Below are 15881 nucleotides of genomic sequence, written 5' to 3' on the forward strand. Positions count from 1 at the left end.
ACAATGGCGAAATTAGTCTCTGCATTTAACCCATCCACCACCAGGTTAAACATGAACTTTGATGTTATTAACCCACTGAAATTTCCAAATGAAATAAGTTTCATTCATGAAAAATTGGGAAAACTTTCAATATCCCATCATTTACAGTTCATAACATTATCAACAGAGTTAAGAATCTTTAGAAATCTCTGAGCTCAAAGGAAAAGGCTGAAAGTCAACACTGGCAGGTCGTGACCTTCAGGCCCTCAGGTGGCACTGAATTACAAACGAGTCTGATTTTGTTCTGGACATCACAGCATGGGCTCAGGAACAATGACAAAGATCATCTATAAACACAGTTCACCCCGTCACCCACAAATGCTGATTAAAGCTCTATCCTGCAAAGAAAAAGCCACATGTGATCACCACCAGAAAACCCTGCAGTCTTCTCTTTGCCAAAACTCTTTTAAAATGAACTGAGGCAACGTGAAAAAAACAGCTCTGTGGTCAGACAGATCAAAATGTGAAATTCCTTTTGGACCCTGGCTGCTATATACTGTACATACTAATGAGAACGGGAACCATCCGGCCTGTCATCAGCCCACTGTTCAAAAGCCTGCCTCACTGATGGTGTGGGTGTGCATTAGTGCCTCTGATATGGTCATCTTACACAACTGGAAAAGCACCATTAATGTAGATAAGTATATACAGGTTTAAGAACAACATATACACCCATCCAGAAGATGTTTACTAAAAGGAAGGCCTTGAATAAATCAGCAAGACAATGCTAAACCACATACAGCATCCATTAAACAGCATGGATTTTTAGAGGAGTCCAAACACTGAGCTGGCCTGTCTGCAGTCCAGACCTCTGACCAACTGAACATGTCGATGCATCGTGAAACAAAAAGTCCTGCAAAGACCCAGGACTGCTGAACAGTGAAAATCCTACATCAGACAAGCATAAGACAACGTTCAATTCCAAGAACGTCAGCAGCTGGTCTCCTCAGTTCCTCGTTGTTTACAGACTGTTGTTAAAAGAAGAGGGGATGCTTCACAGTGGTAAACATTCCCAGTCCCCACTTCTGTGTTGCTGCCATTAAGTCTACTACAGTAGTCCCTCGTTTATCGCGGGGGATACGTGTAGACCTATGAAAAGTGAAAAACCGCGAAGTAGGAATAATAGTACAAGTAGTAAGTAGTTGTTTATTTTAGTACTTAAATATATACTAAGGTGATTTAAACCCTCCCCACACTCTTCAATATTCTAAACAATGTTTTTAAACTCTAAACGCTCTAAAAGAGCACAGAATGTCATGATTTCAGCTCCCTGCCTCCGCTGCTCTCAGCCTCCTGCAAGCGCTCTTGGCCACGCCCACTTTTCCACTTTGCAGAGTGAACAGCTGAGCAGCTGCAGCAGGAAGTTTATCCTGCAGTGTGGGCTGCACAAAGCTGCAGGAGGTGCTAAATAATTTAAAATAATGTATTTTAAATAAAAAGTCCATGCTGATCGTGCGGCTCATCCATCAGTCAGCAAATTGTGTGTCATGTCCAATCTTATTTTGAAAAAACGCGATAGAGCGAGTCCACACTAAACAAACTGCGAAGTAGCGAGGTACTACTGTATATCAATAAATGTTAACAATCATTGGATGTTTTTAGTTTTATAATTTTGTGCCTACTGGCCAGAAAAGCCCCCTCTAACAAACTTAAAGTGGCCCGTGGGCCACCAGTTGATAATGACAATTGTTGCCGATTTTGTGGCTCTGGGCACATTTAATTTAGTGAACGAAGGGGCAGAAATGGCTCTTTTGATCCTAAAGGTTGCAGACCCCTGATATAGATGAAGATGTTAAACATTTTGATGAGTGCAGGAACAAAAACTACACCAGCCTTTACCTGCTATTAAATCTCACCTTAGAAGCCATGTATTGACCAGCCGAGTGAGGAAACGTCAGCGAGGCCAGAAAGAAGACCACCAGACAACTGTACAGACCCTTCCTGCAGAGACGTTTACACATACCAGCTGTTTAGGTCAATCCATTACAATGTTTAGGACTTCTTATAGCACGTAAATGTTTGAAAAGGCTCTGTGGATGACTCCTCATTGCATCACACAGTGAAGAGCTCACTCTGTCGTCAGCATCTTAAACACTAATTTGTTTGTTTTCGTGAAGTTGAGGATCCAGCGATGACAGAAGAGGTAGCAGCAGCTCACAGCCCCACACAGCAGCCTGTTTTCAGACAGTGACACAATCCAGAGTGAGAACATTCATCTTAATTCAGGCAGGAAGTGATGCTCGGAAGTCATTAAAACTGGGGAAAGAACGAGGAGGAGGGCAGGAAATGAGACGAACAAGTAGGAATAAAAACTGAATACTAATTAGAAGTGAAGGAAAACACAGCAGACCTCTTTATCCTTGCGACTGATATTAATATGAAAGCCAAATGTCAGGTTTTATTAACGAGACAAAGACAAATAGGGGACTTGTTTAACTACGCAGAAGCTTTCAAAGTAAACTCACCCCAGAAATACAAACAGCAGAATCTCCAGCGAATAGAACGGTAAAGCGGTGGGGAAATTAGTTTTGAACAACGCCTGAAGAGTCTCTGTGGACACAAAACAAATTTGAATCACCACTTTGGTTTCGAACAGCCTGTCAGAGATCTAATATTCCAACACTTTATTGCACTGACATTTTAATGAAATTTACAGCCAGCTTCCGCCTCTGAAGGTGAAAATTCAAATTATAAACCCATCCAATCAGATCACTTTATCAAACCATCAAGTGTTTCTTTAAAACCTATTACGTTTACGTATTCTATATGATTCGTAAGTAGTCTGACCGATTAGACGGAAAATCACTAACATGCGTCTGAGAGTTTTCAGTGACTCAAAACAATAAATACACATTTTAATGCAGAAACTGTGATGAGTGCTGAATGACTTTTCAAAAATTTGTTAAATAAATAAACGAGATCCAAAAAAAAAAAAAAACCCAGAACACTGGCTAATAGATAAAGCAGCAAAATGCTTGCTATATGTATAAAAAGGCTAGTTAGAAGCCTAAAGTAGCAAAACAAGAAATTGATCCCGCAGGAAATTGTTTTAGCACTAAATAATGATAATTTTTAAAAAGTGTGCTAGAAAATAAATGTAGCTAGAAGTTGGCAAAAATCTAAAAATAGCTAAAAGCCTAAAGTAGAAAAATGCTACCTATAAGCTAAAAGTAGCTAAAAGTTAGCTAAAATAGTAAAATGTTACCCATACGCTAAAAGTAACTAAAAGTTAGCTAAAATCTAAAGTACCAAAATACTACCTATAAGCTAAAAGTTAGCTAAAAGCCTTAAGTAGAAAAATGTTACATACGTATAAGCTAAAAGTAGCAAAAAATAGGTAAAAGCCTAAAGTAGCAAAATGCTACCAATAAGCTAAAAGTAGCTAAAAGCTATCTAAAAATCTAAAGTAGCAAAATGGGTAATGGTAAATGGACTGTACTTATACAGTGCCTTTCTATCTTATTTCAAGATACTCAAAGCGCTTTACAACAATCTGTGCCTCATTTACCCATTCATACAGCACTCTACTTGATCTCTACAAAGCTAATTGAACAAATCATTCTAATGAGACTAATCAAAGCTTTAGATCACATTCATACACTGATGGGACACACATCAGAGGCTATGGGGGGTTCAGTGTCTTGCCCAGTGACACTTCAGCATGTGACTGCTGGTGAATTCGAACCACCAACTCTCGCATTGGAGGACGACTGCTCTAACCACTCAGCCACAGCCGCCCCTATAAAATGCTACCTATAAGCTAAAAGTAGCTAAAAGTTAGTTAAAATCCTAAAGTAGCAAAATGCTACCTATAAGCTAAAAGTAGCAAAAAAGTTAGCTAAAAGCCTAAAGTAGAAAAATGCTACCAATAAACTAAAAGTAGCACAATAAGATAGCTAAAAGCCTAAAGTAGCAAAATGCTACCTATAAGCTGAAAGTTGCTAAAAATTAGCTAAACAGCTAAAGTAGCAAAATGCTACCTATAAGCTAAAAGTAGCAAAAAGGTACTGGTAGTGAAAAGCCTAAAGTAGCACAATGCTACCTATAAGTAGTTAAATGAAAGCTAAAAGTACCATTAGAGGTCAAAAGTAGAGCAAACTATCGAAGCACATTTCAGAGAGAAAAATGTTTTTGAAGGACATGAAGCATCTCCATTTATTTCTATGGGGAAATATTAGTAAATGTGGAAAAAAAAAAAGTTTTAAAGTTAGAAATACCAAAAGTTGCAACACTGATCTCCTGAATGAGCTATTTTTAAATATTTGACTAAAATAAACAAAGTTTGCAGCGTTAACTTGCAAAAAATTTACAAAAAAATGAAGAAGCAGGATGTATGAGAGCTGAATCAGCATTCACACAAATATAAATCTTTGCCCAACTATCAGAATATCCCAGCATGTTAGTGAAATAGCTGATGTTGGCCTTCAGGCCCCCAAGGGTTACATTTGTCTGCGACTTTAACATGAGTCGCCTCCCTGCTAACCATGAGGGGGCGAGTGTTGATCAGTGTGTCCGTTACCTCCGTCTCCACTCCACATGGAGAGCAGGTGGAAGGTCAGCGCCCCACAAGCAGCCGAGAAGAAACAAGGGCAGTAGTGCCTCAGGGCAAAGTGGGAACACATTACCTCCACACTGAACAGCACACCTACACCCGAGGACACAAAGCAAGAACAGAAGGAGTGTGTAAGGAGTTGAATGTTTCACACAGTGGGAAGAAGCAGGTTTACTTCCTGTTCGTGAACTTAAAGGAATAATGTTCTGATTCAAGCATCTGGGAGGAAAACCAGCACTTTATATTCCTAAATATGAAAAAGCTTGAATGATTTTTGATTTTCTGCTTCTAAATTCAAAAGAAAATTCTGTCTTTAGAGTTGAACACTAACTCAGCCAATTGTTTACTTTGCATGCCATTACTCTGGCTTCAAGTCGAGTCAACAAAGACTCATTTTTGACCGAAATGTCCTTTAATTTCCAAATAAGAAACTTTCTAGCACTGTTATGGTTTCAAAGATCCACATTTTCTCAACAGAGCACGTAGTCCTCAGACGGCAGGTTTATGTCTCAAAGTCGGATTCGACACATGGTCTTGACAAGAGTTTCTAAAAGGACCAGCTTACAGTTTTTGTCATTGAGGCTCACACGACTGCTTAAAACATTTATTTTTGATAGGGTTTTTAATTATAGCTGACTTGAGTGAGCCATCCCTTTAGTTATGCTGCTGAAGACAGGAAAGACACCTGACACTCTCAAAACCTCTTTGTTTTAAGTATTTGCACAGATTATTTCTATACATTTTGAACATTTTTCTTTTCTTGGCAAGCATTAAGAGCCATTTGATTTTGTGTTTGCGTCTTTTTCCTGTCCTCTGACAACACACAGCCTTTTATCTTGCAGTAGTGTATTTCATGTTAAAACCAAGTTTTTCCTCTCCACTGTCGCCCACTGACCTGTGCATGCTCAGAATGCGGTGTTCATCTGAAGAGAATGCACTGGCTATCGTTTGAATCTTATCTAAAATTATCTTGATTCTTTGTTTTTTAAAGTTGTGGTCATGCTCCTTTACTGAATTTCACTTAACTTGATTTTAACTGGACTCGATTGAAATCCACTGGACTGGAATCAACCGGCTTGAATTAGAACGTAACTGGATTTGATTCTGAATTAAAGAACAATGAATCAAATTATATTTAGACTCAACTGGACTTAAATCGTGTTAAATCAAACCTGTTTACTGTCTCTATAAATGGCTCTGGGATATCCTCAACCGTGAAATGGCGCTAAAACATTAAAGTACAACAGATGTTTCAGCTGTTGATCCAAACAAACTCTGAGGTTTTATGTGAATTGTGACCGTTTGTCTTTTTCCACGATTAAAGCCCGAAGAACATAGACAAAAAGGAATGGTGTGAAAACATTTAACAGTGGAATGATCAAATGCAACAGAATAAGTTAGGGAAAAATACAACAGAACTTTCTGAGGAAGGAAAAACAAAGGTACAAATAGACTTATAGACTTTTTCTGAATCTCTCACCGCTGACTGGTGCTCCGAAGCAGCTGGCGACTCCAACGGCAGCAGCTACAACCAACATCTCTGTGCCTGCTTTCTCCTAAAAGATGCATAATCTATTTTTGTTGTGCACAGCATCACTTTTAGACAGTCATATTACACAGTCCACCGGATTCAAGACGACCACCACAGCCAATCAACCTTAGAAAACACATAAACGACTTTAATTCAGTCACTTTTATAGACTCTGAACTACAATATGTTGTGGTGGTAGCTGACATTCCTCCCAAACACACACTTTGGGTGCTAGCAAAGGTTCTGTTCAAAGTGTTGCTATACAAGCCAGCAGCTGCACTCTTTCAGGGAATGCTCGTTTTTAATTTACCTGTACATTTCTGTGGACAAAATGTCCACCCACTCCTGAATTACCTTTGTGCTGCCTTGTATAAGGGTACAGAGATTGTCCAAGTAGGCCCCTAGCATAGTAGAAAGATGCACAAATGGCCCCTGTTTGTGGGATAAAACTATGTGACAAACTTAAAACATCCAATTCACTGCATGTTAAACAGATACGTCGAGTTGTTTCTCACCACTTTGCCGAGAAATACTGTGCTGCCGGCTGCCAGCGTACAGATAAGACCCAGGAACTTGGCAAACATGTTAGTGAGAGACAAGTAATGGGGCATTTCAAAGCCAGCTAGCATGGTCCTCACTTCAGGTATCCCAGAGCCTGAGCAGAAATGAAAAACAAAGAAATCCAGAGGGTACAAGTGCAATGAAAAAGTCAGTTGATATGAAAGTCAGTTGAGTCGCAACAATTATATGTGAAGGGCACGTGTCCCCCTCACATTTAAAAAATATTCATTTGGACCCCCCACATTTAAATATTAGTTCACCCAGCACTGTTTCTATTTTTTCATGAACAAATTCATTCCACTTGATTAAAAGAAGAATACTCAAACCACTAAAAGTCCACTCAGGGTATTCCTGGTTACCTACAACAACTCACCACACCACATGCAGTGTTTCCTCTAAGTCACTTGGCTTAGCAGGACACTCTCTCTTCAGGGGTTTTTGTGAACGGGGAGGGTGGGGAGACACCTCTGTCTTTCATGCTAGCTTAATGCTACGTTATTGCTGGCTACTGTCGACCGGGGGGGAGCTGAGCAGGCTCTATTCACACAAGGAGAGCTGTTGGTCAGGCTACTTCTTATGGTCTCTAAAATAGGTATTGAATCAAGTGTTTAAATATGTAGGTAAACATAGATGTTTAACAACCCATTAAAATACACCAGAATGCAGGAAATGGCATCTACTTTATTCAAAATTTTTGGGAGGACCTCCAGACCCCTCTCCCCACCAGTGTGTCCCCCTCACATTACAAATTCTTCTGATGCCAATGCTATACTTAACACATTTTTAATTAACTCATGAAAGGCACTTCTTCCTCCTGAGCAGCTGAACATTTAGAATTTTTATTAACAAAATCCAGTCCATACATGTGTAACTGTTTATGGACTAACCTGTGGAGAAGGGGCAGATACTGTAGGAGAAAGTAGCCGTGAAAGCACAGAGGCATGCTGGGTAAAGAGTCCAACAGAGGAACTGCAGCAGAATGTTGCCCTCCAGGTTCATATAAAGCCACATGTGAGCTACATGTGAAATGAGAGGACAAAAATGGTTGTTTTTTTGTCTTCTTGTGTCCTCAGATTGTCCAAAGGGAGTAGGCGTGTTTGTGTGCACTCACCTCTCAGCAACTTTGCTACAATGGAATCCACGAGGAAGCTCAAGATGGCTGTCAAAATACCAAGAGTAGCATAGCCATACCACTCAATCCCACACACTGATCCTAAACAACGCTTCAGCTTCAACAGTCCCCCTGTGAGGACAAACCCCCACCAGTTAAAACAAAATGTGTGACATATGAAGATGAGAAACTAGTAAGTCCAAGAAAATACCCCAAGTGAAAATACAAGATCACATCAGAGGATTCCTTTCATTAACGTAGACATTTTCCAAGTAATGAATGAAGCTGTCACAATAAACTGGAAGTAGCAGAAATGAAGATGTTGAGGTTCTCATGAGGAACAAGGATGGATAAGATTAGGAATGAGATCATCAGAGGTACAGCACAGGTTGAACAACTGGGAGATAAAGTTAGAGAGGCCAGACTGAGATGGTTTGGAAATGTCCAGAAGGTTGTTAGAAATGCAGCAGCCAGGAAAAAGTCAAAGAAGGCCAAAGATGAGCTATATGGATGCAGTTAGAGATGACATGGAGGTAGCTGAAGTGAGGACAGATTGAGATGGAGGAGGATGATCCCTGATTTGGGAAAAGTCGAAAGAAGAAGAAAGAAGTGGAGCTGTAAGAGATAAAAACGCCAGATTGTGTGAAGATAAGCTCCAGCCTTTCTCGTTTTGCTCTTCACTGACCTTTGACGGTCGTTCGAGTCCGTCTGCAGGGTTTCCATGGATTCAAAAGTAACGGGACCTTATTATGGGATGTTTCTGATCGATTCTCTTGCTCTTGGATGTGATTCTCTTCATCGGGTCCTCTCCCATTAGACTCATCTTCGTTCTTCATTTTGTCTTTAAAATACGTTTTAGTGTGATAAATAAAATTTCAAATGGCACGTTTAAACAAAACAAGTGTTAATTATAGAAAACTTACCCCCTGCTTGTTTTTGAGCAGTTATATCCATTTATCAGAGAGCATGCAGTGTGTGGTGTAGATAAGTTGCTACCTGGTTGGAAGCTGACCTCTGGTAAGACATTTACATAGAAATGATGAAGCTGTCATGGTTGAGAGCGTCGCTAATATTAACTCCATGGAGGAACAGTGGTAGGTGCCCTTCACGTGTCCCAACTGCAGAGAGCGAGTGAGTGTAGTTTTAAATACGTAAATAAAAAAAATTCAGGCTGTTTCATTTAGTTTTTGTTGAGGTCATCAGCATGACTTATTTTTATTATACATTTTTATGGAAAACAGAGAGAACAGTGTATAGATTTCCACTCCCTCTTAACTTTAGATTGGGTTTTGTTGAAACTCAGAAAATTATTATTGGACGCATATATCGAACTAATTAACTTTTGGAGCCATTTTGATTCAAGATGGCTGCCACAGCCACTTCGGAAACCATAAACTTGGCTATAACTCAGTGACTCTTAAAGACATCAAGCTGAAATTCGGTATGGCTGTAACTGAGAGCGTCGTAATTCTTAATGCAAGCCAGAAATCCAAGATGGTGCCTACGCTAAAAGAAAAAAAAAAAAACTTTAGCTCAGCTTTTTTAAACTGAAATCTGGTTGTTGGCAGCTGAGAGTGAACCCCAACACATAGTGTCTTGGTTCAGGTTTTGGTCAATAATGACGCAATGTAATATGTTAATTGATTTTGTATACTGAGGTATACATTTAAGACTAAAGAATTAACTGATTTTTCTGCTAAAAGCGCCACTATCTTCAAAGACCATTATATTTTATCAGTTTTCGTCCCTTTTTCTCTTCTTCAGTCACAGTTTACTCTGATCAATTGTCATTTTCATCCCCTTCTGTTTTTGTCACCTCATTAGTTTTGTTGGCATCAATACCGGCTCATATTTACCTGCTCATCCGAAAAGGAGCAATGAACTTTAGTTTGACAAAATGTTGGCTTAACACTTCTTCAGGTTATAATAATGACATTTTCCTATATGGAATGTTTTCATTCATTTATCTGATGAATTGTTATTGTCAAAATATGTACAGCCACAGCTACTTTTGTCCAAAAAATACATGGAGCCTTTTCTTGCTGTGTGCCCCCATTTCAGAACCCAACGCTGATTGGTGTAAATGCAACGTTCAAGTAGAATCTTGATGGTCCTGACAGTGGGCTTAAGGTCTGAACCTCTCCTTGGGCTGAGAGAAGCAGAAAGAAACTGAAAGCCAGACACTGAATTACCACCTAAAATGAACCGTGGTAAATTATGTTAAATAAAGCAATGCCGTGTAAAGTGATTAACCATAAATGTGTAGGGATTCTAGCTCTTCCTGCAGGTTCCTGAGCTGAGTAGAGCTGTCATTTCTAACCCGAACCCGGCCCTGCCCGACCCGTATTCAGACCGGGCCAGGCAAAAATAATGTGCGGGCCAGGTCGGGCTTTTTATTGCGTCAGGAACGTGCACAGCCGACGATATAATATATGCAAACATGGCTTGCCATACTGCACCTGCTGCATGCAGCCATTTGACCACGTGCTGACCGGCTGGTTGAAAGAGGTAAAAAGTTCAGTTAAGCTTTAGATGAACTACTGCCAGCGATTCATCACCCACATGGACGTTCATTCAGCCGCTGCACTCAGTGGACGCGTGCGGCCGACGACCCAAACAGGTGAGATCACAAAATATCCAACATGCCAGAGCAGGATGCAGGCAGAAGCAGGGGAAGCATTTAACGTGCTGTGATAGCGCTTCAGATCTGATCTTCTGTCCCCTCAGCTGCGTGCGTCCACCAACCGTTGGTATAAGCAGTCAAAGTTTAATTAAAAATGGGGGTTTTTTTTGGTATTGGACCTGTAATTACTGTTAATTCGTCGGATCGGGTGGGATTCGGAAATGATGGCAGCGGGCTGGGGCCGGGTCGGTGCGGATTATTTGGACCCGAGTGCAACTCTAGCTGAAAGTCATCCCGCTAACGAGCACCAGGAATATAAGAAGCTGCAGAAGAGCTTCCTTCCCTGCTGGAGCATTATTTACCTTCTGGTATTTGTGCTATCGGCCTCCATGTGTCAGTTCTCTAACCTAAGTAATACTTACCTTGTGTTCTCCTCGTGTTCTCACAGAACCTGGTTCCTGAGCCTCCAGTACTGGGCCTCTGCGTACTGTCCATGAATCCTTGACTCCTGTGCGTACATGTGAGCTACAACTCCTCCTTATGGATCTTCCCCAGTTGTTCCATCGCCTTCTGACCACTTACCTCCACCTCCACTCCTTCCAACAGGACCTAACTAACCTGGAATCCTCAACCAACGACCTGTAAGAAACCAACAACCTGCATTATCTAATGATTCCCCACCGTCCCTGACATCTCTCCTTCCTCTCCAAGGCATCCAACTGTACATAGTACCGGTATATATTTATCTAAGCAATGTATATAAATCACATATTATAAAAAGGTTTTGAGTCTGTTGTCCTCAGTCCACTCTCTCAGGGTAAACCCCTCCGTTGTGACAAAATGCTTGAAACAAGTTACCGTAAATTCTAGAAAACTTGTGCTGCCTAAAATGCCATAAATGTTGGGCAGTTTACGCCACCTAAAATAAGTTGTAGAAGCGTTAAATGAGCTTTCGCAAAAAGTTTTCTTCCAAAAATGAATGATCAAATATACGGTAAGACATGAAAAAGTACAAATTATATGTAAATAAACGTAGATACATGAAGACCAGTTTGAAGAATCTACCTTGAGCTGCGTTCTCCGCTTGCTTTTATACACTTATCAGTAAATATGAATTCCCTTTTGATGAAATGTATTAATTGTTCTGGGATCTGAGCCATTTGGGTCCAGTTCTGGACTGTGGTCTGCCATTTTTAGACCCGTAAACTAGTCTCTAAATGTGTTTTTATTTATTTCCCCCAGCCATGAATTATTGAAAACTTTAAACTCCAAAAACTAGTACATCTTAAAAAGTCTCATAATACAAAGTGGTAAATTAAAAGTTTTTTTTCTGCTTTGAGCTTCCTGTCTGAATCCACCTTCACAGATCCTCAAACAGAACATTCGTCTGAACCAAAAGAAACATAAAGAAATGATAAAGTCTCTAAATGTTCGACTTTTTATAGGAACCAAACGTATGGGTCCAGTAAGCTTCAAGTTAATCATTGCGCAGACAGTTTCACGTCCAAAGATACGGTTCTAATGAGACGTCGGTTTATTTTCTCAGACAATCCCTCCATGAATGCTTTCACTTAGCACTAATTTTATTTTTAGAGCCTTGAAATCTGTATGCTATTAGCATTAGCCACACCATCTCTCACACATTCACGTATACTCGTACGGAAAGCGTTTCTCAGTGTGAAACGTGTATCCATGGAAACGGCACAATGAGACCCCCGGGGAGCGAGATGACAATTGTTTCCAAAGACCCACGAGGCTTTTCTGCTAACAAATACGATAACAAGCCAATCAATTTATGTCACACGAGTTAGAAAGCAAATGCCTTCTCGTTTGAAAGCTCAAAGTTGCAACTTTAATTTACTTTGTCTGTTTGCAACGAAGGGGAAAAAAGCTTTTAGATGCATCTGCATCTTTTAGAACTGTTATGGGAATCCATAGTACCTGGACAGACAAGAAGATTAGAAGCAAACAATACTTTTAGGATCAGAAAAAGTATGAAAACCTCAAACTCGGCAGAGCAGGAACTCAAGAACATCCCAGAACACAAGACAAAAAACTGACAGAATAAGAGCAAAGATTGAACGACTTGTGGGAACGGAAACCGATAGAAATTATTGACGAGGGCTGATGATAAAATGGCAACACCTAAGCTAAAAGAAGACTGGGGACAGGTGAGAGTGGGCGGAGCTAGAACAGGGGAGTAGAACTGACTAGAGTTGCATTCGGGCCTGCGGAGTCCGACATGGTTTTAGCAATGACAGAGGTGTGGAGGACTACAACTCTGCTTCCTGGACTGGACTCTGGGTTGTCAATAATTTGGGGGATAAACAAAATCAGCCATATTTCTAGAAAGAAGAGCGGCTCCATCCAAAGTGGGATGGATGCCATCTCTCCGCATCAGACCAGGTTTTCTCCAGAAAGAACTCCAGTTATCTATGTAGCCCACGTCGTTGTCAGAACACCACCTGGACACCCAGCGGTTAAACGACGACATACGGCTAAACATGTCATCGCTGGTCAGGTTGGGGAGGGGGCCGGAGAAAACTGTGGAGTCCGTCATGGTTTTAGCAATGTAAACAAAGAAGAAAGTGTTGAGTGGCGTTTACCTTCAAGTCTGATGTGACAGTCCATCAGCTGAGGTGTGTCACTCGGAATCATCGCATCAAGTTTTAATCATTTTGATTCTGAGCATATTTGCTTTTCATGCCTCCTTGTGAATATCACCTCTGTGACTCCTCAAGTAATTGTGAGTTTTGTGCTATCGCTTCAGCGTTTTGTTAAAATAAAGTCAAGTTTTAGTTCATTCAAGCTCCTCGAGCCAGTCTGCAGTCCTGGATCCAAACTCTGTTCACTGTGGAAACAGCAGATTATTTGTCTGAGCGTTACTTTGTCCGAAAAGATGAAATCTTACGAAGCAGCTTAAGTTACAAGAACTTCAGCTGTTTTATTTTCACCTTACAGTTACAGTTGTGTGTTTGCAGCTAGCAACATGTTTTGTTTATTTTCCAGGGCAAAAAGTACTGTGGCCGACAGGGGACGTTGATGGCGAAACGTGTTGCAAACACATGAATGACGCAAACTCCAAAAGGCACAAACACAAAAAAATAAAAGCAATAAACAAACACTGTGGGGGGATCTGTGTTATTTGTGCTGTTCTTGTGTCGTCTGTCTTCCTGCCTTCCTCAGTGTTTTTCTCTTGTGTTGCCAGCTTCTGTCCCTCGTTGTCCTCCCCCAGATGTTTGTTATTATCCTCTACATTACATATACTGCGTCTCCTTGTTGTTCCCCTATCGATGGATTGTCCTGTAAAGGTGTTATGTTCTGTCTCCCTCCATGTCTCCTCGTTCATATGCAAGTTTTGCTGCCACGTCAGCCTTTTGTTTTCATTTAATAAATATTACTCTTATATGACCTTTGTGTTCCGTCTGTGTGCACTTTGGGTTCAACATACCACCAGATCGTGTTACGCTGCAAAAGAAAAAATGCAGTCACAGAAAAAAAACATGCAGCCAACAAAACAACTGCAAATGAAAACTGCTGCAAATATCAAAAACACTAAAACTTCCCAAAACAACTGCAAGTAAGAAACGCTGCGGACTCACTCCTCAAAATGGAAATGGACCAGACCACGAGGGGGACTCGACCACCAAGTCACCTGGGACCAGACCCCCGGCAAACACATGAACGGGATGCCCAGAAGATGGAGGGAAGAAAGAAGTGCTTCCTGTTGTTTTGTGTTTTTGGTATTTGCAGCACTTTTTCTTTGCATTTGTTTTCACATGTTTTGGAGTTTGCATCATTCATGTGTTTGCAGCGTGTTTCGCCGTTTGTGCCTATCGACCACTATAAAAACAGCATGTGTTTTCCAGGAAATGGCTTGTTGGGTTTTCATTTATTCTGTATTTGTCTCCGCGTTATGTCTCAACTGTCTGTTTCTGTGAAGACGGTTCATCAAATTCTCACAAGAAATCTTACAAACAGCTCAATAAAGGCTGCAAAAATCAAAGAACGTTCATGCAAATATTAAGGATGTTCATGTTTCAGTTAGACATACAAGAGAAAATACCTTCCTTGATTTGATGGTTATTTAAAGACAATGTTTTAATCATTGTCTGTTAAATTTTTTGTTGTAACTTAACTAAGTTTAAAAAAAATGTATGTATACCTAATAACTAATTATATAATAGTGATTGTTGCCAACAACTTCTCTAAAACAACTTAATTTGAAAGAAAATTAGCCCGTTTTTCTAACATAGCTGTTTGGTTTTCCCACAATCCTTTGTTCTTCCTGGTGAGTAATCTTGTGTTACACCACGCTTGTATACGACTCTACAAATGTTCTGTTTACATATTGACACCTTGGGGACATGTCCTCATTACGGGGACAAAAAGCAGGCCTCTAGAACCTGGGAGCAGGTGGTCAGCCGGACAATGAGTAAACGATAAGATGAAAAGCAGCCGCGCTTGAGATTTGTCTTATTTAGATAACAGCCGAAGATTTTTCTTTTTTAAAGCAAGACTCCATAATTTAAATCAATCTGCCTCAAAAAGAAAACAAATCACAGCTGACAGCGTTTGTTAATTCAGTCTTGATTCCTCTGTAGCTCAGTGAGCAATAGAAGGAGCGTCGGTGTTCAAGGACACGGGGGGGTGGGGGTGGGGGGACTGAAAATGGAGCAAGAGGACGTTTACAAGGACAAAACGGTGGATGAAGAAAAAACAAGGGTGCTGGACCATTTTACCAAGCTCAAAAGTTACTGGATGTTGCCGCTTTTCTTTGCGTGGGAATAATAACTCAGCACCCACGGTCAAAGAGATTAAAAAAAACAACATTGCAAAACAGAGACAGAAACTTTGTAAAGAGACAACACAACTGATTTCACATCAGAACAAAGCAGCTGTCCGGCCATGACACAGCATCCCACAGATCTGCAGCGCAACATGTGATGAGACCATAAAGTGCTGAAAACTGACCATCATGCATCTCTGCATTGGGTTGATGCTTACTGCACATCTTCACGCCCTGTTGAGATGGAACATAAATGTCTGAGAATTTACTGCCAGAGTCAATATTTGTGTGTAACGTTTCAATCAGTGCCATTTGTACGATTCCATGAACGATTCAATGGAAAAACAGAGTCTTGTTCTGTGCAAAATAAATAAAATAAACAGTACAGAAGATTTTCATAAATAAGGCTGAAACAAATATAATAAATAGAAGCACCAAACCCATTATGATCTGCACTGGTTTGAACCCAAATGCAGGCAGGACTCGGAGAACTCAGGTAAATAAAGTAAATGTTCATTCAACCATTATTTATACAGGTTAGTCTCACTGAGTCACGAGAACTCATTTACAAGGGAGACCTGTTTCATAAATTTAATTTTTTTAAATAAACAAAAGGGTTGACGTGGCAGCACAACTCGCACAGAGCATAATTAGGCGACACAGAGGGAAACAGAA

At 40.4% G+C, this 15881-nt stretch overlaps 1 protein-coding gene across 1 annotated transcript in view; it reads right to left on the reverse strand.

Moving 5' to 3' along the window:
- clcnk (chloride channel K) overlaps window positions 1–11110 on the reverse strand; it is a 22897-nt gene extending 11787 nt beyond the window's left edge. Inside the window, exons 1-12 of the mRNA XM_037684526.1 lie at window positions 11099–11110; window positions 10993–11026; window positions 8480–8587; window positions 7795–7926; window positions 7571–7699; window positions 6638–6777; window positions 6477–6554; window positions 6072–6147; window positions 4559–4684; window positions 2505–2589; window positions 2112–2213; window positions 1896–1980 (exon numbers count right to left, since the gene is read on the reverse strand). Of these exons, the coding sequence (XP_037540454.1) occupies window positions 1896–1980; window positions 2112–2213; window positions 2505–2589; window positions 4559–4684; window positions 6072–6147; window positions 6477–6554; window positions 6638–6777; window positions 7571–7699; window positions 7795–7926; window positions 8480–8587; window positions 10993–11026; window positions 11099–11110 (1107 nt within the window). The remainder of the gene's footprint in view (window positions 1–1895; window positions 1981–2111; window positions 2214–2504; window positions 2590–4558; window positions 4685–6071; window positions 6148–6476; window positions 6555–6637; window positions 6778–7570; window positions 7700–7794; window positions 7927–8479; window positions 8588–10992; window positions 11027–11098) is intronic.
- Between the last annotated feature and the right edge of the window lie 4771 nt (window positions 11111–15881).

Source organism: Nematolebias whitei, chromosome 11 (assembly GCF_014905685.2).
Source record: "Nematolebias whitei isolate Nwh7 chromosome 11, NemWhi1, whole genome shotgun sequence".
In the NCBI taxonomy this organism is placed as follows: Eukaryota; Metazoa; Chordata; class Actinopteri; order Cyprinodontiformes; family Rivulidae; genus Nematolebias; species Nematolebias whitei.